The 25,751-nt window shown below is 45.1% G+C and overlaps 1 protein-coding gene across 4 annotated transcripts in view; it reads left to right on the top strand.

Moving 5' to 3' along the window:
• Positions 1-25,751, top strand: part of LOC134357790 (zinc finger protein 385D-like) — a 381,269-nt gene that overhangs the window by 28,028 nt on the left and 327,490 nt on the right. The window contains exon 1 of one of the 4 annotated variants that reach the window (XM_063069444.1): positions 9,778-10,369. The exons of 2 other annotated variants lie outside the window; for them this stretch is intronic. In XM_063069444.1, coding sequence (XP_062925514.1) covers positions 10,348-10,369 — 22 coding nt within the window. In that variant the 5' untranslated portion in view covers positions 9,778-10,347. Of the gene's footprint in view, positions 1-9,777; positions 10,370-15,585; positions 15,638-25,751 lie in introns of those variants that run through there. One more of the 4 variants, XM_063069443.1, reaches the window with a different exon arrangement.

Here is a 25,751-nt window from a genome sequence, read left to right as displayed (position 1 = left end):
CTTTACAGGCAGCAGCAAGTATTGAACCGTCATCTTTTGATCATTGGCTCTGTAAGGTGCTACGCTAACCGCCCCCTCTTCCATGTAATCCATTCGAGGTAGTTTTAATGCTTGTGAAAACCTGTTCTATGTTCTTACAGTTCTGTATTGTTTGAAAAATATGTTCTCTGGTTGAAGTGACAATTTTATTTTTCTTACATCCAGAAACCGTATATGATACATATGTCGTCGTCATCATTGTTACGTGCCGTTTCGTATGATGTGAGTGATCATGGTCCCATGACCGTGATTGTTCCTGGCAAATTTTCTACAGAAGTAGTTTGCCATTGCCTTTTTCTGGGCAGTGGCTTTACAAGACAGGTGACTCCAGCCATTCCCGCTGCTCATATGAAAATCCGCTGCCTGCTCCCAGAGCTTCACGTGACCCTGATTGGGGGACTAAGCAGGTGCTACACCTTGCCCAAGGGTGACCTGTAGACCAGCGGAGGGAAGGAGCACCTTACACCTCCCTGGTAGAGATGTATCTCCATCCCACCACCCTGATACCTATGTAGTTCAGCATTTTTACAATTACAGAACTCTTGAAAAAGATAGATTTATAATTAATGTCAATTATATCTCAGAATTTGTCACAGTAAATGTGAAAATAAATGTGCATAAGGTTTCTGAAGTTCCTTTCCTCTCTCTTGAGAATTTTAAGTTTTGTTATTTGAGTGCCTGGCTATCGGGAAATCCCTGAGTCATCTTTAGGGTTTCCAAATCAGGCTATTGGAAAGGTCTGAACTTGCAGAAATACTGTTTATCTTGTACACATAACCTCACCCCAGCTCTGTGTCACTCAATTTACCCTGCAAAGGTAAAACACTGCAGACGGTAAAATTCTGAAATAAAAATTGCATATCGGTTGACGGGCATTTACAAGTGACTGCATATCCATGGATCTTTGATCGTTTGTTGTGATCTAGGACTGAGCTGTTGACTACAAATTCCAACCGCAATGCTCTGGAAACTATGGCATTGTTTTTATTAGGAAATAAACATAGTGAGCAAGCTATGTTTGCAGCAGAACGTGCAGCAACACTCGCGAGCAGCCCTCAGCTCATCCTTGGAGGTGTTGGCTGTTAACACAAACAGCACTTTCCACCGTTCGTTTCCACGTACATGTGATAAATAAATCTGATTCTGAATCTGAGTCTAACCTCCATTGGAGTTTCGTGAACGAAAAGAAAGTAAGTTAGAGCAGTAGAAAAGTACCTGAATGTGGACTAGTATCACCACCTATTTACCAGTCCTGTTTGCCCTGTTGCAGGAATACAGTAGTCCAAAACAAAGCAAGAATGTAACACTGAGACTTAATAAGGCACTGGTGAGGCCTCACTAGGCCTGAGTATTGTGAGCAGTTTTGGACCCCTTATCTAAGAAAAGATATGCTAGCATTGGAAGGTGTCCAGGGGAGGTTCACGGGAATGAAGGGGTTAATGTATGAGGAGTGTTTGGTGGCTCCGGGCTTGTACTGACTGGAGTAGAAGAATAGGGGAGCGGGATCTCATTGGAACCTGTTCAATATTGAGAGGCCTTGATGGCGTGGATGTGGAGAGGATGTTCTCTATAGTGGGCAAGTCTAGGACCAGAGGGCACAGCCTCGGAATACAAGGATGTCCCTTCAGAACAGCGAAGAGGAGGAATTGATTGAGCCAGAGGGCAGGGAATCTGTGGAATTCATTGCCTCAGGAGGTCAAGTCGATGGTATATTTCAAGCAGAGGTTGATAGGTTCTCGATTAGTCACGGTGTCAGAGGTTATGGGGAGAAGGCAGGAGTATGGGGTTGAAGGGGATTATAAATCAGCGCCAGCAATCTGGGTCAAATTCTGGCCGGAGTCTGTAAGGAGCTTGTTTGCTTTCCCCATCACCGCGTTGGTTTCCAGTGAGTGCTCCAGTTTCTTTCCACATTCCAAGGACGTAAGGATTAGGGTTAATAAGTTGTGGGTACGCTATGTTGGTGCCAGAAACATGCTGATATTAGCAGGCCTCCCCCAGCACATCCTCGGACTGTGTTAGTCTTTGATGTATACAGCGCATTACAATGAAGCCTTCAATTTACAAGCGACAAATAAAAATAATTTTTAATCTTTTCAAGAACCGAACAAAGTCAAAGAAAAGAACGCCATAGAAATGGGCCCTTTGGCCCATCTAGTCTATGCTGAACCATTTAACATTCCAGTCCTGAAGGGTTTTGGCCCAAAAAGTCAACTATTATCATAGAATCATAGAGGAACGCAGCACAGAAATAGAGCCTTCAGCATATCTAGTCTGTGCAGAAGGATTTAAACCGCCACTCCCATTGACCTGCACCCGGACCACAGCCCTCCACGCCCCTGCCATCCATGTAGCTATCCAAGCTTCTCTTAAACATTGAAATTGAGCTCACATGCACCAGTTGCACTGGCAGCTCCTTCCACACTCTCACCACCTCTGACTGAAGAAGTTTCCCCTCATGTTCCCCTTAAACTTTTCACCTTTCACCCTTAACCCATGTCCTCTGGTTGCAGTGAAAAAAGTCTGTTTGCATTTACTCTATCTATACCCCTTGTAATTTTGTATACCTCTATCAAATCTCCCCTCAATTATGGTTGAAGGGAAGTAGCAGATCTCGAATCTGGTGGTGTGGGGCTTCAGGCTTCTATACCTCTTGCCTGATGGCTGCAAAAGGAAGTTATGGACAAGATGGTGGCAAGATAAAACTCAACTACTTATACATAAAGGGATAAAGGGATAGATAAGATAGAAGTAGGAAAGTTGTTTCCATTGGTAGGTGGGACTAGAACTAGGGGACATTGCCTCAAGATTCAGGGGAGAAGATTTAGGACGGAGATGAGGAGAAACTGTTTTTCCCAGAGAGTGGTGAATCTGTGGAATTCTCTGCCCAGGGAAGCAGTTGAGGCTTCTTCACTAAATATATTTAAGGTACAGTTAGATAGATTTTTACATAGTAGGGGAATTAAGGGTTATGGGGAAAAGGCAGGGAGATGGAGCTGAGTTTACGGACAGATCAGCCAGGATCTTATTGAATGGTGGGGCAGACTTGATGGGCTGGATGGCCTACTCCTGCTCCTATTTCTTATTTTCTTATGTTCTTATATTGAAGGTTTTACACATTTCTGATTTAATGATTTTGACTTTAGATTAGGTTAGATTATGAGGACACTCAGTCCTCGTTTATTGTCATTCACGAATGCATGCATTAAAAAATGAAAGAACGTTCCTCCAGAATGATATCACAAGAAAACACAGGACAAACCAAGATTAAAATGGACGAAACCACATAATTATGACATATAGTTACAACAGTGCAAAGCAATACCATAATTTGATAAAGAGCAGACCATGGGCATGGTAAAAAAAAGTCTTAAAGTCCCGATAGACCCATCATCTCACGCAGGCGGCAGAAGGGAGGAACTCTCCCCGCCATGAACCTCCAAGCGCTGCCAACTCGCTGATGCAGCCCCATTGGAAGCACCAGACTGTGGCGGACTCTGAGTCTGTCCGAAAACTTCGAGCCTCTGACCAGCCCCTCCGACACAGCCTCTCTGAGCACCATCCTCTGCCGAGCGCTTCGACTTTGCCCCGGCCGCCGAGCAACAAGCAAAGCCGAGGACTCGGGGCCTTCTCCCCCGGAGATTCTGGATCACACAGTAGCAGCAGCAGCGAAGCAGGCATTTCAGAAGTTTCACCAGATGTTCCTCCGTGCTCTCACGTCTGTCTCCATCAAATCAGGATTGTGCACGGCACCCTACTTGACAAATAACAGACATCACCACCGGAGTGGCCGCTGCGAGCTGCGTCGCGCCGCCATCTTCTCCTTCCTCCCTTTAACTGCTGACAGTGTGATTTTAAGAACATAGAACATAGAACATAGAATAGTACAGCACAGTACAGGCCCTTCGGCCCACAATGTTGTGCCGACCCTCAAACCTTGCCTCCCATATAAGCCCCCACCTTAATTCCTTTTTAGCACATGTTAAAACCAATGCTGCGAAGAAGTTACTGTTACCTCATAAACTTAACAAGATATTGGGCCAATTATACCCTGAATTGAATTATTATTCACCAAAGCAGTTATTAAATTTTTCAGCAAAGTTTAATTTGAAAAGAAATCAAATAATTCTGCTTAAGAACACTTCCTCATTTGGTGCAAATATTTTCCAAATTCATTTCTTGTGCAGGGTTCAAAAGTAAATCAAACTCGATCCATAAACACAGTTGCAAATTAAATTTAGTCTATTTCTCAATTTGTAAACTAAATGGATTCATTTTCACATGTGCTAAATGTAATTTTATAAATACAATATTGGAATATAGGGCAATGAGTGACAACCATGATATCACAGTCCAATTTAAACGATAATGTGCTCAATCAATGGCAGATAGCCAGTGGGGAATTGAGATTATTAGCTGTTATATGTGGGTGCTACAAGTGGTTGTGGATGCTAAAATGATAATCATATTTATGTGCATGATTGTCGAATGCTATTTTTGTGAGGACTTCAGCTTATGTTCAGTAAATAGTTGCTGGAAGAATGCAGAACAGGCAGATCTTGATGTTAATGACCATGAAATGCTGGTTTAATCCTTACCACCTTTCTCAGACCCAAACAACCCTTCCAGGTGTGGTGACATTTCATCTGCAAGCCTGTTGGGGTCATGCACTGTATCTGGTGCAGCCTCCTCTACACTGGTGAGATCCAACACAGACTGGAACTCCGCTTTGTTGAGCACCTTCGCTCTGTCCTCCGCAAAAGGCAGAATTTCCCGGTTGCTACCCATTTCAATTCACTTCCCGTTCCCAGTCGGACCTGTCTGTGATGGTCTTCTCTGCTGCCACGATGAGGCCAAACTCATGCTGGAGGAGAAACACCTCATTGTCCACCTGGGTAGCCTCCAGCCTGATGGCATGAACATCAGTTTCTCTAACTTATGGTAATTGCACCCACCTTCTCTCTGCTTCTCTCTTTTCCCATTCCCCATTCTGGTTACACTCTGGAGCAGTACACACAGACCCTTGGTTAATGGTTGGGGTCTATGGCACATAAAAAGGTTGGGAAGCCCCACTCTAAAGAGAGGTGTACAAAATTATGAGGGGTATAGGTAGTGTGGATACATACAGGCTTTCTCCACTGAGACTAGAACTAGAGGTCATGAGTTAAGGGTGAAAGGTGAAATGCTCAAGAGGAGCCAGAGGGGGAACAACCTCTTTACTCAGACGTGGTCGTGGTGTGGAATGAGCTACCAGTGGAAGAAGTGGATGCACGTTAATTATAACATTGAAGAGATGTTTGAATAGGTCCATGAATGGGAGGGGTATGGACGGCTATGGTCTGGATACTGGTATACGGGAACGGGACGAGGCAGAAAACAAGGTTGGCATAGAATAGATGGACTGAATGGCCAGTTTCCGCACTGTGGTGCTCTGTGACTCTGTGACTCTGTGGTTCAGGAACACTGGAATGTTTGCTTTCACTACCCTCAGCTTTAAAATAGGATAGGTTTATTTATTTATTGAGGTACAGGGCCAAGCAGGCTCTCTGGTCCTTTGAGCTGTGCTGCCCATTTAACCTGAGTGTAATCACAGGACAATTGACCAATTAGCCTTCTAACCGGAACATATTTAGACTGTCGGAAGAAACCAGAGCACCCTGAGGAAACCCACCTGGTAATGGGGAGAAAGTACAAACTCCTTGTAGGTGGAGGCAGGAGTTGAACCCAGGACATCTGTAGTGTAAAGCATTGTCCTAACCACTACACTACCATACCACCTGAGGTAATGCAGTAAGGGACAGTGATATTTGGGAATGAATATTATTTATGAAGATGTGGGTTTATCCTGTCTGGGGCCACTGACTGAATTATCTTTGTACCAAAAGATGGTGTAACCATCTGCTCAATGGAACAGGTCTGTTGTTCACCTGGTATTACTCTGTTGTACACACCAGGATTTGCAAGAGAGAACATTTGGATAATGTTGCTGGCATTATGATTATTTCGGAGATCCAGCATTTAAGTGCAATTATGAAGAAAGCACAGCATTACCTTTACTTCCTTAGGAGTTTGCAAAGATTTGGCATGGCATCTAAAACATCAGCAAACTTCTATAGATGTGTAATGGAGAGTATATTGACTGGCTGCATCACAGCCTAGTATGGAAACACTAATGTCTTTGAATGAAAAGTCCTACAAAACATAGTGGATATTCCCAGTCCATCATGGGTAAAGCCCTCTCCACCACTGAGCACATCTACATGAAGCATTGTCGCAGGAAAGCAGCATCCATCAGGTCGGGCAGCATCAGTGGAAACGATGAGTTGACGTTTCGGGCCGGAACCCTTCGTCAGGACTGAAGAAAGAAGGTGGGGGGAGGGTTGGAAGAAGGCTGGCAGGTTCAGTTGAAAAACCAGTAATTTGAAAGACAAAGGGGTGGGGGAGGGGAAGCAGGGACGTCATAGGCAGGAAAACAATGGGTAGTAGAAGAAGGAGGCGGAACCATGAGGGAGGTTTAACATGCATAACAGTACACGAAAATGTCTTGTGTGCTATGAATTGTTTGCATATATCAGAGCTATAACACGACACAAAATGTGTGCAGTCGCAATACTCTGTGCCAATGAAACAGTATTAATTTTAACAGTTTCAACCTTTTAACTCTTAATTGCCCTGCAAGTATTCAACCTCTCTCATGGTTCCGCCTCCTTCTTCTACTACCCATTGTTTTCCTGCCTATGACGTCCCTGCTTCCCCTCCCCCACCCCTTTGTCTTTCAAATTACTGGTTTTTCAACTGAACCTACAAGCATTCTTCCAACCCTCCCCCACCTTCTTTTTTCAGTCCTGACGAAGGGTTCCAGCCCGAAACGTCAACTCATCGTTTCCACTGATGCTGCCCGACCTGCTGAGTCCCTCCAGCATGTTGTGAGTGTTGCTTTGATCCCAGCATCTGCAGATTATTTTGTGTTTAGCATCCATCATCAGGGACTCCCACCACCCAGGCCATGCTCTCTTCTCACTGCTGCCATCAGGAAAGAGGTACAGGAGCCTCAGGACTCATGCCACCAAGATTAGGAACAGTTATTACCACTCAACCATCAGTCTGCTGAACTAAATATGATAACTTCACTTGCCCCATCATTGAAATGTTCCCACAACCTATGGACTCACTTTCAAGAACTCTTTGTCTCATGTTTTTGATATTGATTGCTTATTTATTTGTTATTATTCTTTATATTTGCACAGTTAGTTGTATTTTACACTCCAGTTGAATGCCCAAGTTAGTGCAGTCTTTTGTTTATTCCATTATGGTTATTATTCTAGTATGGATGTATTGAGTATGCCCAAGAGAAAATTAATCTCAGGGTTGCATATGGTAATGCATTTACTTTAAACGTTGAACTGTGAATAGCTGGCTGTGTGTGTTAGCTAAAGCTGTGAGAGTGACAGAAGGATATGATTGTTTGGATTTCCAGCATCTGCAGATTTTCTCTTGCTTATGACATGATTGTTCTCTTTGTTTCCTGATTAACAAGAGCCGCTGGGTGGTAAATGAGGTGGTGGGTGGTTGGTTCTGGTGCAGTGGCAATATCAAGTACAAGTTCAGGTTCATTATCATCTGACTGTACATATATACAACCAACTGAAACATTGTTCCTCCAGGCCACGGTACACCCATAATACATATATCACACACAGCACATAAAACAAAATATTACCACAAGTAAGGTAATAGAATATAATTCCAAGTGCATATAGTGTGCAGCACAGGTAAACAGTAAACAGCTCGCTAACCTACTGACATGAACTCGGTGGTGGCAGGGTATTCACTAGTCTCAGAGCCTGAGGGAAGAAGCTGTTGCCCAGTCTTGCAGTCCTGGTCCTGATGCTCCTGTCCCTCCTTCCTGACAGTAGTGAGTCAGAGAGATTGTGTGATGGGTGGTAGGGATCCTCAACAATGCTTTGGGCCCCTCGTCAGCAATATTCCCTGTATGTGGGAGGATTGCTTTGGGTCTGAAGTAAGATTACTGAGCCTGTTTGTACGTCTGCATCAGCGACCTGGGTTCAATTCCCAACACCGTCTATAAGGAGTTTATACGTAATCAACATGACAGTGAGGCTTTTCTCTGCGTTCTCCAGTTTCCTCCCACATTCCAAAGATGTATGGTTATGAAGGATTAATGAGTTGTGGGCATACAATGTTGGCATCGGAAGCATGGCAAACTTGTGGACTGCCTAAAGCACATCCTCAGACTGTGTTGGTCGTTGACACAAATGAAGCATTTCAATGTTTTGATGCACATGTGACAAATAAAGCTAATCTTTTAACCTGTAATCATAAACCATTTATTGAATTCAGCACTTATACATTATAATAAAGATTGGCTTATAGAATCATCCAGCACGGAAACAGGCCCTTCAGCCCATCTGGCCCATGCCAACTAAGACGTCCTATCCAAGCTAATCCCATTTGCCACCATTTGGCCCATAAACCTTTCCCATCCGTGTACCTGTCCAAGTGACTTTTAACAGTTGTTGTAGCTTCTACATCAAATTTCAATGTAGCGTGTCAAATAAAGCTAATTTAGTCTATTTTCGATGATCTTTTATATAATCTATTTCAGCTGATTCATTTGGCTGTATTCATGTAAGGTTGAATAATAATTAAACTTGAACTGAACTATTTTATCTTCGCCTGATTTCTGGAACTGTTCCTTTTAATCCCCTTGTTGGTCTTCAGTGACACAAACACAAAGCGGTTCTGCTGTATCCAGAGCAACACAGACAGAATGCTGGAGCAACTCAGCAGGTCGGGAGTGAAATAAACAGCTGATGTTTCAGGCTGAGACCCTTCATTGGGGAATGGAAAGGAGGGAGGAAGAAGCTGGAATAAGAAACTGGGGCAAGGGGCGAGGAGTATAAGTTGGCAGGTGATAGGCACTTTACACTTACGACTGTGGTTGAAATGTTTCATAATGCATGGACTCACTTCCAAGGACTCCACCTCAGGTTCTCGATATTTAGTTACTTTGTATTTGCATTGTTTGTTACCTGCACTCTGGTCGAATGCCCTAGTTGGGCAGTCTTTCATCGATTCTGTTATAGTCACAATAGATTCTATAGATTTTTGAGTATGCCAACAAGAAAATGAATCTAGTGACACATATGTGCTTTGATAATAAAATTTACTTTGAGATTTGAGGCCAGGTGAGGGGGAAGGTAGGTGGGTGGGAGAGGGGGGATGAAGGGGAAGGTAGGTGGGTGGGAGAGGGGGGATGAAGGGGAAGGTAGGTGGGTGGGAGAGGGGGGATGAAGGGGAAGGTAGGTGGGTGGGAGAGGGGGGATGAAGGGGAAGGTAGGTGGGTGGGAGAGGGGGGATGAAGGGGAAGATAGGTGGGTGGGAGAGGGGGGATGAAGGGGAAGGTAGGTGGGTGGGAGAGGGGGGATGAAGTGGGAAGCTGGGATGGGGTGGGTGGAAGAGGTGAAGAGCTGAAAGAGAATGAATCTGAAGGCGGTCTTCAGTAATTCTCGAACTGACCACTAGGAGGCAGATAAGAACAGTGTTATTGGCTCACTTTCTGAATCTCGGGCTCTGAAAGTCTCTCCCTCTTCCACAGTTCAGTGCATTATCCTGTGTCCTGATGTCCAATCCAGTCTCTGCAGTTGACACATGAAACTGTAGCAGTGAACCCCTCCACCCCCGCTGCGGCATGACGGAGTTGTGCTGCACCAATGCATGCTGTTGCTGCTACTGCTTTGATCACAAACTCACAGAAAAGCTACGGTTCATACGTATGATGGTGTGAGCTTGGTAACTACAGCAGTTTATATCTGCTATGTCTAGGGGGCATTATTGCCCACCCATGTCATTTCTTAATGTTTGAGACTGATTGTACAATTTTCTGATGTTTCGTTAGGTGAATAAAAAGTGAAGAAAAGGCAATCTTTAGGAAAAATGCCCAGTGTGGAAGAAAATAATAGCTTTTTAGTTCCAATCTGATCAGGAAGGAAGCTTGAAGCTTCACAGGACAGGCTAATGGGTGCGAGCAAACCTGCGGACCGCTCTCGGCACTGATGTCAGAGGGACATCAAGAACATCAGAAGGTGGAGTCAGATTTCACAAAGTGGTGTATGAGCAGTGCTCTGTGCTAACACTCATCACGCAAGGAATTTGCCGGGCATGTAGGCAATATGCTGAATCTGAACTGTCAAAAGGATGATGGAAAATTAAACTCTGGCATTTCACGTGACGGGTTCTGCCTGAGATAGTGGGAAGATTTAAAACTGTAGGATTTGAAAACTATGGTTCATGAAGGCCATCATGTATATTGGTAAGTGTTAACTTGCTTTTTGGATTTAAAAGCATTGTAATCTTTTAATAAGATTCGGAGTTTGCGTTAATTCAGTGAAAACATACATGATTGAGGAAAGATGTTGATATATGTTGTCAGGATATTTACAATGCCTGCATTTTAGCAGGAAGCAGCGTTGGGCTCGATTAAAAGGAATACGTAATGATGGTGAATAGATTTCTGTACTGTATGTACCAGGGCAGTTTTATTGGGATTCCCAGTCATTTCTAAAGGGGAGAGGGTGGAGGAGATTAAAAAATGATCGGATTTGTTAAAACCAACGGTCAATACTCACATCAGAGTCTTTCTTTCTTTCAAACAGCCCCTGAAAAGCACAGTTCCTTAAGACATGTTTGTAGTATTGCATATGCCATTAACCATCTGAGAGGAGAGCTGGAAGTGTTCAGCACCATGTTCAACTCTTGTAGAACATCTTAGAAAGTCACAATAAAAAAAACATACTTAAGATGTTTTCTTATTTCTATGTGATGGAATTTTTATTGCATGCATAACAGTACAGCAAATGCCTTGTGTGCTATGAATTGTTTGCATATCAGAGCTACAACACGACACAAATGTGTGCAGTCGCGATACTCTGTGCCTATGAAACAGTATTAATTTGAACAGTTTCAACCTTTTAACTCTTAATTGCCCTGCAAGTATTCAGAATGTTTAAGGTCAGAATTAATTAAAGCAGAGTTAAACTTCGATTCCTTAACTTGCACTTCAGGGTGCTTTCTCTTTTGTGGAAATTTTAAATAGTATTTTTTAAAGGACGTGTGCATGTAAGAGCATTTGAGAAATCATTTCCATTCCTCATAACCTTGCAGCTGGAATGTCTGAATCACACCAACATGTTGACTGCAGATGGAGATTCGGTGAGAAAAGGGACAGGTTCCTGCTTCTCTCTCACCTTCTCAGTTGAAAAATATGTTCATTAAGAGTTTTGTTATGAAGATAGCTCCACTTTAAAAATTAGGAATTTAATAAAATAAATACAATGTAGGTAATTTAAACTTTGCCTCATTGGATTTCTCCACCAGATTCAATTTCCCTTCTAATGAAAAAGAGTAACGATTAAGCTGATGACTGCTGGCCTGCTTTGTTATTTAATGCCATTGTCCTAATGACCTCCTGTAGGGGTTTAGTAGAAATTTACTTAGAGAGCCATTTACTATTGATTTCAAAGCTCTGGGTTACTGGTATAAAACGGAGCAAACCATTCACCTCCAATAGTGCTCACATTCCTGTTTGTCAATAATTGGAGACTTCTTTAACAGTATTTATAAGTATTGTATTTTAAAGTGTTTTTCTATCATTGAGAAATTGTATTTTTATTTGTCAGTTGTATTCTTTATTTAATTATGCCTCCTCATATTGTGCTAATATGAAGGGAATAGTTGAAAGGTGATTGGGGGCGAAGTACGGGGAGTGTCAGAGGTAGGATTTTTTACGGAGAGTGGTGGGTGTGTGGAACATCCTGGCAGGGGTGGTGATAGAGGCAGATACATTAAGGACGTTTAAGAGACTGTGAGATAGGCACATGGATGATAGAAAAATTCAGAGGTACGTCGGAGGGAAGGGTTAGATTGATTTTAGAGTCGGTTGAAAGGTCAGCACAGCATCATGGCCGAAGGGCCTGTACTGTGCTGTAGTGTTCTATGTTCTATGTTCTATTACTTACATTGCCTCTGACCCTTAAATGCTTCTGATTTTAACAGTTCTTTACACATTCAGCGAGCCAATTGCCAGAATTTAGTGTACAGGGCAGTTTCCAGAAATTAGCCTGCGACTTCAATCTTTGTATTGACTGTTGCTGCTTGTAAAATAACCTTTGCCCTTTCATACACGGGTGGTGACAATTCACAGATGAGTTATTTATTAAAATAAAGCACCTTGGGCCAGACCGTGTTACTCTGCAGAGACTGTCAGCTATTTGCAGTGAGCAGAGTCAGCCCGTTCCTGACTTCCACACCAGCATGCAAGTCAGAATTCATAGATGAGTTATTTATTAAAATAAACATCTCAGCCCAGACTGCGTTACTCGGCAGAGAACTATCAGTTATTTGCAATGAGTGGGGTCAGCTCGTTCCTGACCTCCACACCAGCAAGTAAGTCAGAATCCAGCTGGAGGTCAGATGCCTAAACGCCTTCAGGATAGTCTGGCCCACTTGCCACTTGTAGACCTCAGTTTGATTTGTTGGGCAGGCATATGGGCGAAGGCTTGGGGGTGATTGGACTCACAGCTGTGTAAGAATGGTGGAGATAGCAGGTCAGTTCAAACGTCAGCCCATCCACAATCGTCCTTCGATAAGAAATGAGAAAGGATTAAGTTGCAGAATTCTGAGTGACGCAAAGTGATTTGGAGAATCATGGTTTTGAAATCTGCTCAATACCGAGAGCTGAGAGAAATGGTTGAGAGTTACATAAATAAAATGCCATGGATCGTTGCAGCATATATGGGAAATGGAGGGTTATGGGCTGGGTACGAGCAAAGGGTTAGATTGATCGTGAAGGAGGTTTATATACTGTTATTCAGCGCAACATTATGGGCCGAATGGCCTGTACTGTTCTACACTCAGTGCTCACTTTATTAGGCACACCTGTACACCGGCTCATTACTGCAAATATCTAATCAGCCAATCACGTGGCAGCAACTCAATGCATGAAAGCATGCAGACATGGTCAAGAGGTTCAGTTGTTGTTCAGACCAAACACCAGAATGGGGGAAGAAATGTGATCTGTGACTTTGACCGTGGAATGATGGTTGGTGCTGGATGGGGTTGTTTGAGTATCTCAGAATCTGCTCATCTCCTGGGATTTTCACGTACAGCAGTCTCTAAAGTTTATGAAGAATGTTATGGAAAACAAAAACATCCAGTGAGCAGCAGTTCTGTGGGTGAAACCGCCTTGTTAATGAGAGAGATCAGAGGAGAATGGCCAGACTGGCTCAAGCTGACAGTAACTCAAACAACGTGTCCCAACAGTAGTGTGCAGAAGAGAATCTCTGACCTCACAACACATTGAACCTTGAAGTGTACGGGCTACTGCAGTAGTAGATCAGGAACAGGAGGTACGCAGTAAAGTGATCACTGAGTGTACTTTCAGTTTGAGAAATACTTGAACTGAATGAGGGACCATCTTTTAGAAAGCAATGTTTGGTATGCTATTTTTAATGCTATAATGAAAGATATTTTAAGAGCAGGTGTATTCTGAGATACCAAATGTCATCTTGTCACTATTCACATTTGCAGACTACTCTACATAACTGGCAAAAATCCTCTACTTAGTCATCCATCAAAAATGATTTCTATTCAGCTGAAACATTGCAACCTTGTTCGTGGTGTTGTAAAGTAAACTGCATAATCTATCCATCATCTGTACAAATGGAAAGAAAGGGTAGTAACTCAAAGCATCGAAACGGGACTCATCGCGCAGTGTAAACTATAGATTCTGTTTGTGGCAGTGTTGAATAGACAGCAGAATTACTTTGAACATGGGTCAGGTACAGCACAGAAACAGGACCTGTTGAACCAATAAAATTTGTAATCTAATGGTCAACTGAACTAATCTCTTCTGCCTATACAATGTCCTTCCATTTTCCTAAAATCCATGTGCTTATTTAAATGTCTCAAAAGTGTCTAAAGAATCTGCCTCTACCACTCCCCATTCTAGGCACCCAGCACTCCGTCTGTAAAAAACTTCCCCTTCACATCTCCTTTGAAGTTTCTCCCCCCTCATCTTAAATGCATGTTCTCTTGTATGTGGAGGAATGGATCAGTTCGGAACGTTCTGCTGTGTAACTATTTCTCTTAGTAACTCCCAACTGCTGTTTTTCGAGGTTAAAAGGAAGGAAACATGGGGTGAGCAGGTCATAGATCAAAGGTCTCAGATGCTCCCCTCTGCATGAGGCATATGCCTTGTAAAACTGGAAAATTACTCTGTACTTTGTACCCTAGATTTCATAATACATAGGAGACATAAGACATAGGAGCAGAATCAGGCCATTCAGCCCATTGAGTCTGCTCTGCCAATTCATCACGACTGATTTATTGACTTCATCTATTTATTTATTTAGCGATACAGTGTGGTGTAGGCCCTTCTGGCCCTTTGAGCTGCGCCACCCCCGAAAACCGCGATTAACCCTAACCCAATCACGGGACAATTTACAATGACCAATGGTACGTCTTTGGACTGTGGGGAGAAACAGGAGCACCAGGGGAAAACCCACCTGTTCCATGAGAGGACATACAGACTCCTTACAGATGGTGTCGGAATTTAACTCGGAACTTCAGAATGTTCCGGGCTGTAATAATGTCGTGCCAACAGCTAAGCTACCATGGCACCCATGGGATTTATTATCCCTCTAGACCCCATTCTTCTGCCTTCTCCTCATAACCTTTAATGCCCTGACTAATCAAGAACCTATCAACCTCTGACTCGTCTTCCACAACTGTCTGTGGCAATGAATTTCACAGATTCACCACCCTCTGGCTAAAGAAATTCCTTCTCACCTCTGTTGCAAAGGGACGTCCTTCTATTCTGAGGCTGTACCCTCTGGTCGTAGACTCACCGGCCATAGGAAACGCCCTCTCCACACCCACTGTATCTAGGCCTTTCAATATTCGATGTTTCATTCAGATCCCCCCAGAGTACAGGCCCAGAGCCATGAAACACACATTAAATTAATTACAAAACCTCCGTGTGAGGCTGAGCTGAGTGTTGCAATAGAAATCTGGCTGACAATCAGGATCTCAGGCCTCTTGGTGGGGCCTAATTGAGTACTCCACAGCTAAAGAGCAGGTTGAATGCTGATTAACAATGAGGCTTCCTGTAAATGTTGGTGCATCAACCAGGAATATAAACTTCTGAACTTGACCCTGTTCTGCCTGCTGTTTGTTTCAGAGTGGTGAAGTATTTCACACCATGTTGAATTTACTTCCATTCACATTCCTCTTAGTCAGAAGGCCTAGCAAAGAATTATGGACATCTTGTGCAGAGGGCAGTGCTACTGATGGATAGGAATAAACAGCCACTGTTTCCAGCCGAGACACTTCGTCAGTAAGATCCTGCTAGGAAATAGGACACCACGTTAGCATCGCGGTTAGCAAGACGCTGTTACAGCTCAGGGAGTGGAGTTCATACTTCAATTCTGATGCCGTCTGGAAGACGTTTGTTTGTCTTTCCCGTGAAGCATGTGGGTCTCTGCTGGGTGCTCCAGTTTCTTCCCACAGTCCAAAGATACTGGTTAGTAGGTTAATTCTTCTTCTTCTTCTTCTTCTTCTTCTTAAGCCCATCACCCTTTAGTAGGGTAATTGGTCATTGTAAATTGTCCCGTGATTAGGCTAGGGTTAAATAGGTGGGTTGCTGAGTGGTGAGGCTCCTCACCCTCCCCCTTCACCTTCCCTCCTCACCCTCCCCTTCACCTTCCCTCCTCACCTTCCCTCCTCCCCCTCCCCCTCACCTTCCCTCCTCACCCTCCCGCTCACCTTCCCTCCTCACCTTCCCCCTCACCTTCCCTCCTCACCCTCCCCCTCACCTTCCCTCCTCCCCCTCCCCCTCACCTTCCCTCCTCCCCCTCCCCCTCACCTTCCCTCCTCACCTTCCCTCCTCACCTTCCCTCCTCACCCTCCCCCTCACCTTCTCTCCTCACCCTCCCTCCTCATCTTCCCCTCACCTTCCCCCCTCACCCTCCCCCTCACCTTCCCTCCTCACCTTCCCTCCTCATCTTCCCCCTCACCTTCCCCCTCACCCTCCCCCTCACCTTCCCCCTCACCTTGCCCTCACCTCCCCCCTCCCTTCACCCTCTCCCTCCCCTCCTCACCTTCCCCCTCACCTTCCCCCTCACCTTCCCTCCTCACCCTCCCCTTCACCTTCCCTCCTCACCTTCCCTCCTCCCCCTCCCCCTCACCTTCCCTCCTCACCCTCCCGCTCACCTTCCCTCCTCACCTTCCCCCCTCACCTTCCCTCCTCACCCTCCCCCTCACCTTCCCTCCTCCCCCTCCCCCTCACCTTCCCTCCTCCCCCTCCCCCTCACCTTCCCTCCTCACCTTCCCCCTCACCTTCCCTCCTCACCCTCCCCCTCACCTTCCCTCCTCCCCCTCCCCATCTTCCTTCCTCACCCTCCCCCTCACCTTCCCTCCTCACCTTCCCCCTCACCATCCCCCTCACCCCTCCTCACCTTCCCTCCTCCCCCTCCCCCTCACCTTCCCTCCTCACCTTCCCTCCTCACCTTCCCCCTCACCTTCCCTTCTCACATTCCCCCTCACCTTCCCCCTCACCTTGCCCCTCCCTCTCCCCTCCCCCTCCCCTCCTCACCTTCCCTCCTCACCTTCCCCCTCACCTTCCCCCCTCACCTTGCCCCTCACCTTCCCTCCTCCCCCTCCCCATCTTCCCACCTCACCCTCCCCCTCACCTTCCCTCCTCACCTTCCCCCTCACCTTCCCCCTCAACCTCCCCCTCACCTTCCCTCACCTTCCCTCCTCATCTTCCCCCTCACCCTCCCCCTCACCTTCCCTCCTCACCTTCCCTCCTCCCCTCCCCCTCACCTTCTCCCTCACCTTCCCTCCTCCCCCTCCCCTCACCTTCCTTCCTCACCTTCCCCCTCACCTTCCCTCCTCACCTTCCCCCTCACCTTCCCCCCTCACCATCCCCCTCACCCCTCCTCACCTTCCCTCCTCCCCCTCCCCCTCACCTTCCCTCCTCACCTTCCCTCCTCACCTTCCCTCCTCACCTTCCCCCTCACCTTCCCTTCTCACATTCCCCCTCTCTTTCCCCCTCACCTTCCCCCCTCACCTTCCCCCTCACCCTCCCCCTCACTTTCCCCCTCACCTTCTCTTCCTCACCTTCCTCCCTCACCTTCCCTCCTCACCTTCCTCCCTCACCCGCCCCCTCACCTTCCCTCCTCACCTCCCCCTTTACCTTCCCTCCTCACCCTCCCCCCTCCCCTCCCCCTCACCTTCCCTCCTCACCTCCCCCTTTACCTTCCCTCCTCACCCTCCCCCCTCCCCTCCCCCTCACCTTCCCTCCTCACCTTCCCCCTCACCTTCCCTCCTCACCCTCCCCCTCACCTTCCCTCCTCACCTTCCCTCCTCCCCTCCTCACCTTCCCCCTCACCTTCCCTCCTCTCCCTCCCCCTCATCTTCCCTCCTCACCTTCCCTCCTCACCTTCCCCCTCACCTTCCCTCCTCACCTTCCCCCTCACCTTCCCCCCTCACCTTCCCTCCTCACCTTCCCCCTCACCTTCCCTCCTCACCTTCCCCCTCACCTTCCCTCCTCACCTTGCCCCCTCACCTGCTCTCTACTATCATCTGCCAGCTTGTCCCCCTTCCCTTCCGCCACCTGCTTATTCTGACAGCTTCCCTTTTCCAGTTCCCAGTCCTGATGAAGTGCCGACTGTTTATTTCTCTCCATCGACACTGCCTGAGCTGCTGAGTTCCTCCAGCGTTTTGTGTGTGTTTTCAGCATCTGCAGGATCTCCTGTTTATCCAGTGCTTTTGATTTTACACTGCCCTTGTAACTGCTCAGAATTTGCTTTCCAATATTAGACCTTCTCCACAACCAGTCACGCTGTGCTTGTGCTGTAGAGTCCATCTGTTGTGAGTTTATCATTTGTGTGCACATTATGTCTGCGTTGGTATTTAACAGTGGAGATTGGTGCAGCCTTCCCTTTGCACCACAAAGCCACTTGTCAGCGGCATTTTATTCAGACATCAATCTGATAGCCACTAACCACACTACCTGACTGTTTCATTATTGTTACTGTTGGGGATTGCAGCCACAGGTAATCATCACCTTCTCAATGGGTTCCCTTCATCCATGAGGGGCGTTGATCGTGTGGATAGTCAGTGGCTTTTTCCCAGGGCTGTAATGGCTCGCACAAGAGGGCACAGTTTTAAGGTGCTTGGAAGCAGGTTTAGAGAGGATGTTAGAGATAAGTTTGTCACACAGAGAGTGGTGTGTGCGTGGAATGCACTGCCAGCAACAGTGGTACAGCTGGATACAATGGGGTTTTTTATGAGACTGTCAGATAGGTACATGGAGCTGAGAAAAATAGAGGGCTATGCAGTAGTGAAATGCTAGGCAGTTTCTAGAGTAGGTTACATGGTCGGCACAACATTGTGGGCCGAAGGGCCTGTAATGTGTTGTAGGTTTCTATGTTCTATGAATCAGAGAGAAGGTGAACTGTGAAGGAATTCTTGTAGGTGGACCCTGTCTGTCGTCAGGCTTTACCCTGGACTTACATTCAGTTGCCACTTTATTAGGTACACCTAGAGTTTACAGAGAATTGTGTGAAAGACACAAAAAATCCAGTGAGCGGCCGTTCGGTGGGTGAAAACACCTTGTTAATGAGAGAGGTTCGAGGAGAATGGCCAGACTGGTTCAAGCTGACAGGAAAGTGACAGTAACTCAAATAACCAGACGTTACAACAGTGGTGTGCAGAAGAACATCTCTGAACAAATAACACGTCGAAAGATGAAGTGATTGGGCTACAGCATTAGAAGGCCTTCTTTCAAATATGATTTTGCGACTAAGCTGTGTGTTTGCGATTTCCATTTTGATGGTGTGTTCTGGGGCAGATGGAGCGATCTGTCTCCGAGGGAGTTTGTTTGGTGAGGTTTGGAGTGGAGTGTGCAGCCCGGTGGCTCGGTGGCCTGGAGACACGGCGCGAGCCCCGTGATCAACTCCATTTCTCACCAATCTCACCGATTAGAGCATCAAGGAAGATTGAAATCAGTGAGGGTGAGAGCAGAGGGCCAGCGGGAGTTCAGCGCCATCTGATAGTGTTTCTCTCCCTCTTGCCGGCTGCTGCTGGAGGAGGGTGACTGCTTTTGACGCTCTCTGACCTCTGACCCTCTCGCTCGCTGTCGCCAGAGTCTTGATCTTGGGCAAGGTTTAATTGGCATGGTTTGTGGTTGGACTCTGCAGTTAATGCTGTATGTGTTCTGGTTTCTGGTTACTCCTTTTTTATTGCTATTTTACGCAGTTTTGATCCGAGTGGACTGACTGCGGCCTGTAGTCATCGACCGACACAGTGCTAGATTGAAAACAACTGAGCTGAAAGTGAACAGTTCTAGACTGCTTCAATGACTTTGTGAATTGATGCTTTATATTCTGTGTTTTGCTGTTTGCATGATTTTTTTTGCGCTTTGGGTGTTTGATGTTTTCTTTGAATGGATTCCACGGTGCTTCACTGTCTTGTGGCTGTCTGTGAGAGGTCAAATCTCAGGGTTATATACTGCATACAGACTATGAACTATGAACTTTGAACATACACTCAGTGGCCACTTTATTAGGTACAGGAAGATCAGTCTCTGAGCCTTCCTAAGATTATGTGAGGTTTAAATCCAGATGCAGTATCAGAAGTTAGTAGCAAGTTAAAATAAAGATTAGCTTTATTTGTCACATGTAGATCAAAACACCGGTACAGTGAAACGTGCCATTTGTGTCAATGACCAACACAGACAGAGGATGTGCTAAGGACAGTCTGCAAGTGTCACCATGCTTCTCGTGCCAACATAGCATGCCCACGACTTACTAACCCTAATCCATAAATCTTTGCAATGTGGGATGAATGGAGGGGGGATCTCACTGAAGCCCATCGAATCGTGAAGGTCCCAGATGGAACAGACGTGGAGGAAATGTTTCCTATGGGGGTGGGGCAGGTGTGTATAGACACAGTGCCAGAATACTCCTTTCAGAGAGTGGTGAATATGTGGAATTCATGTCACAGATGGCTGTGGAGGCCAAATCATTGAGTATATTTAAGGTAGAGATTGATAGGTTCTTGATTTGTCAGGGCATCAAAGGTTATGGGGAGAAGACAGGAGAATGGGGTTGAGAGGAATAATAAATCAGCCATGATGGAATGGTAGAGAAGACTCGATGGGCTGAATGGCCTAATTCTGCTTCTATTTCTCATGGTCTTAATGTTTTATGAACCCCAATGACTGGCTTTGTAAAGGGTTACACAAGCCACTATGCTAACATGCTAATTAATGAGAAATAATGATACTAATCATTAGTGGGATGATAAATATATTCTTCTGACAGTAGCTAGAATGGGTTATTTGACAAGATATTGAGAATGTGCAATTCTGGTGAAGTTGGGCTATCTGAAACTGACAGAACATCACCTTACATCTACTGAGGAAACCATAAAAAGCTCAGCTCCCAAGTTCTTCATCCGAAATGTTGTCAATCAAATGTTGACACTGGTACCTCGAACCTTGACCATTTGATGTGGGAAGTGGTGCATGAAGTCACACGGCCCACACGAAATGACGTTAGCAGTCATCTTCATGCTGCCTTGCAATGACCGTGACATTGGCCCAGGTTTTCTTCATCAGTGAAGGTGATGTTTGCTTGCTGTCGATAGTGTAACTGATGATATAATGGGGGATACAATTCATGTTTTCATTCATTATAGCAGGAATTGGAGCATATGCTGGAAACATAGAACTTGCATTGTTATCCCACACAGAAACAAAACCTCGGACCACATTCCTGGATTTGGGAATAAGCCATTGCAGTACCTATATTATCACATCAGCCTTCCACTCAATGCCTCCATTGATAAGCGCAATGTGAATAATTTTTCGAGATATACAATACCGTGCAAAAGTCTTAGGCACCCTAGATTTTAATATGGTTTCTGGCCTCCAACACCTCAACATCATCGAGGCTGTCTGGGATTACCTGGAGAAACAGAAGCAAGCAAAATAGTCAAGAAGAACTATGGCAAGTTCTCCAAGATGTTGGAACAACCTACCAGCAATTTTCATATAAAACTGCATGACAATGTAAAACTTTGAAGGCAAAGAGTGGTCATATCAAATATTGATTTCATTCAGTTTTTTTACTGTTTGCTGCTCTTTATAGTAATTTCTTTGATATTTAAAAACTTTACATTTCATTATTTTTCGATGCATCTTCACTTTACAGATTTTTTTACACGTGCTTAAGACTTGTGCATGGTGCTGTATATATATTTATATTTACACTTACCAGGAGATAGCTACGCTGACCACTATGCTACTGTTACTCCCTCTCTGGTAATCAAGAAAATGTCTGCTGCAGCTGCTGGTTAAAATATAGCACTTGAGGTAACGACGAATTCTATGTCTTGCCGACGTTCTTCTAGTGCTGAAAGCATTTGCTTGTTGTACATGTACGAGTCTGCAAGACTAAATTCTATTTGTCCTGCACAAAACAAAATATCCAGAGGCACTGTAGGTTCTATATTGTATAAAATAGCATCAAATCGGGTTGAGAATATTTTGTGTTCGTCATGCCATTTGGAAGAAATAATTCATAATGGACAGTGTGAGGTAGTAGTGCTTAGAGGGTGGGAAGAAGAAAGAGCCATTGACGAGCTTAATTTTTATATGAAAAATGGTAGGTAACAAGAATATTAACTTGGTGGGTAAAACGAATATGAAGTTGCCCATTCCCTTTCCCGATGCTAATTCTCATTAATTGTACTTCCAAAGATGTCTAGCATTTATAGACTCTTTTGGACATTTGCCACTAATGATAATTTCAATAAAAGTTGCTTACTGTGGAGCTCAGATTCTGTTGAAAGAAAGATTAGCTTTATTTGTCACACGTATATTGAAACATTGAAATATGCAGTTATATGTGTAGCTTGCGGCAGGTCAGATCAGTGAGGTTTGTGTGGGGCAGCTTGCAAGTGTCGCCAACATAGCATGCCCTCAACTCACTAACCCTAACTTGTATGTCTTAGACTCTGGGAGGAAACTGGAGCACCCAGAGGAAACCCACTCCGTCACGGGAAGAACTTACAAATTCCTTACAGACAGAGCTATCAAACTGCAGCTCGTTGCTATATATTGCATATCCTATATAAGTAAATGTACAAAAAAACATTAGATTCTTTTCAAAGGTTTCAAAGGTACATTTAATGTCAGGGAAATGTACAATATACATCCTGAAATGCTTTTTCTTCACAACCATCCATGAAAACAGAGAAGTGCCCCAAAGAATGAATGACAGTTAAATGTTAGAACCCCAAAGTCCCCCCCAGCTCCCTCCTGTGCGTAAGCGACAGCAAGCAATGATTCCCCCTCCCCCCACCAGCAAAAAAAAGCATTAGCACCCGCCACCAAGCACTCAAGTGTGAGCAAAGCAACAGCAAAGACACAGACTTGCAGTTACCCCAAAGACTACGCCTTTACCCAGTATTCGACATACCACAGGCTCTCTCTCTCCCGAATAAGGGGAAAAGAGGTGTCTCCATTTCACAGCGAGAGGGGAGACATATCAAACAACTCACTGGTTTACGATGTTAAAAGTCCGTTGAGTCACTTTTTCCGAGCTCTGTGCCCAAAGATCTCGGGTCTCTGGGTACATAACCTTAGATCTTCCATCTCCCATGACACACCAGTCTTCTGCCCGGACACCGACCTCTGATCCCTCTGTCTCCAGAGCTACGAAATCTCGGACCGCCAAAGGTGAGTGAAGCTCTTAGGCCAAGCTCTTGGCGTGCCGAATAACAGCCATTCATGAAACCCTGAGAGCGGGTCCCATTCCCGCAAAGAACCATAGTCAGCATGTAGCTCCAGGACAGGGTCTGCAAAAGAACCCTGAAACAGAAAAATAGGGATATTAGAGATGGAAATAGAGCTGTTTCACCATTAGGGGCCATTAATCCTCCCAAGTGCTTAAGTTTTTAAAAAACTTTTTTTCAAAAGACAAACAATTTCAGCATGCTTTTGGACAGACTCTGGAGAAGGTCGAGATAGAAGCTTACCTGTAGCAAGGAACGTTGCTTGAAGTGAAATGGTTGACACCTTGTTGGCTCCACGATGTTATTTCTGATTCACTGTAACTCAGAACAAGTTTGCTTTTGTCATTAAAAAAAAGCAAGTGATACATAAGGCACAAAACCTCTCTTTCCTCCTGCTGCATGTACTGGGGTCATTTGTTTGTTCTCTATGTGCTACCTTGTATGTGTGGGTGATAATGGTCTCATGACCATGATTGCCCTTTGCAAAATTTTCTTCAGAGGTGTTTTGCCATTGTCTTCTTCTGGGCTGTGTCTTTACAAGGTGGGTTACACTAGCCATCATAGAACCATAGAACATTATGGCACAGAAACAGGCCTTTTGGCCCTTCTTGGCTGTGCCAAACCATTTTTCTGCCTAGTCCCACTGACCTGCACCTGGATCATATCCCTCCATACATCTCTCATCTATGTACCTGTCCAAGTTTTTCTTAAATGTTAAAAGTGAGCCCGCATTTACCACTTCATCTGGCAGCTCATTCCACACATAGTCATAGTCATAGTCATACTTTATTAATCCCGGAGGAAATTGGTTTTCGTTACAGTTGCACCATAAATAATAAATAGTAATGGAACGGATAGTAATGAAATGGAACACTCCCACCACTCTCTGTGTGAAGAAGCCCCCGCTTCACCCTTAACCCATGTCCTCTGGTTTTTTTCTCCCCTAGCCTCAGTGCTGCTTGCATTCACTCTATCTATACCCATCATAATTTTATATACCTCTATCAAATCTCCCCTCATTCTTCTATGCTCTAGGGAATAAAGTCCTAACCTATTCAACCTTTCTCTGTAACTCAGTTTCTCAAGTCCCGGCAACATCCTTGTAAACCTTCTCTGCAGTCTTTCAACCTTATTAATATCCTTCCTGTAATTTGGTGACCAAAACTGCACACAATACTCCAAATTCGGCCTCACCAATGCCTCATACAACCTCACCATAACATTCAATCTCTTACACTCAGTACTTTGATTTATAAAGGCCAATGTACCTTAATTATCAATAAGCTTCAGAGATTATCTGCATGGTGTCAGTGGTCACATCACCAGGACTTAACAACGTAAAATATCGGTGTGCAGAATAACATTTGCTAGTTAAGGATTCAAGACTGGAAAGGAAGTGGGATAGAAACCAGATTAAGAAGGTGGGGAGGGGAAGGATTTCAAGCTGGCAAGTGATGGGTGAAACCAGGTGAGGGGGAAGATGGGTGGTAAGAAGGAGGGGGTTGATATGAGAAGCTGGGGGGGGGGGAATTGGCCTAATATCACTGGCATATGTTGTGAAATTGGGTGTTATGTGGCAGCAGTGCAATGCAATACATAGCAAATTACAATAAGAAGTGTATATGTTAAAAAAGTTAAATTAAATAAATAGTGCAAAAGGAGATAAGTGGTGAGGTAGTGTTCGTGGGTTCTCAATGTCCATTCATAAATCTGACGGCAGAGGGAAAGAATCTATTCCTGCATCATTGAGTGTGTGTTGTCAGGCTCCTGTACTTCCTTCCTGATGGAAGCATGGGGAAGAGGGCATGGAGATTGGAGGAAGAGGTGAAGGGCTGAAAAAGGGGAACCTAATAGGAGAGGAGAGCAGGCCGGTGTGCGGGGGAGGGAAGGAGATGGAGCACCAGAGGGAGGTGATGAGAAGAGAAGCGGAGAGAGGAGTAATCAGAATAGGGAATGGAGAAAGGCAGGAAGCGGGGGAGCCCTTCTCTCATTCAACCCAAAATATTTTGCCGATCTTGATGCCAGTTTATATTAAATGTTCCCCTGAGAATCATTCATATCCCTCCATACCCTTCACTTTTGTGTGTCTGTCTAAAAACGGCACCAATCTGCCTGTTTCCACGCCCACCCCTGGTAACTCAGTACAGGCATTGACTGTTCTGTGTGTAAAAAACTTGCCCCTCACATTGCCTTTAGATCTCACCTCTTTAACATTTCCCTTTTCGCTTTTTACCGTTACGTTTTTATGCTCCACTGTTCCAAGACACCAACAAAAGAATTGCATCTTCCTGCCAAAAGAGTTTCTGAATTCCCATGCAGAAGACAGTTCCATCAAGGCTGTTGTCGTATTTGCTTGTGTTTCATGCACAACTGCTGATTTATGAAATCCTCTTACGCCTGCAGAGGTTGAATGGAAAGCAGATTTCATTCAGGTACATTTGCTACCCAGATGTGCTCCTGTTAAATTGGAGTACTTGGTAAACCTGGGCCTAGGATTTAATTCCTTTCAGTAAGGCTGCCTGTTGAATCGAGTACCAAGCTCCAAGTTATTTCTTGTCATTCTTCAGCACATCAGTGTAAAGGAGAACAAAGTGGTTGTTATTAGCAAACGTCCATGAAAACAGAGGAGTGCCCCAAAGAATGAATGACAGTTAAACGTTAGAACCCCAAAACGCCCCCAGCTCCCCCTCCCATTGCCAAGCAGCAACAAGGCAATGACCTCTCCCACCCACACCAACAAAAAAGCATCGGCACCCCCCATGAGCACTCAAGCATGCGGCAAAGCATTGATAAAGACGCAGACTTGCAGTACCCCAAAGACTCCCAGGACG

Source organism: Mobula hypostoma, chromosome 17, assembly GCF_963921235.1.
Source record: "Mobula hypostoma chromosome 17, sMobHyp1.1, whole genome shotgun sequence".
Taxonomy (NCBI): Eukaryota; Metazoa; Chordata; class Chondrichthyes; order Myliobatiformes; family Myliobatidae; genus Mobula; species Mobula hypostoma.
This window is presented reverse-complemented; position numbering and strand designations above follow the sequence as displayed.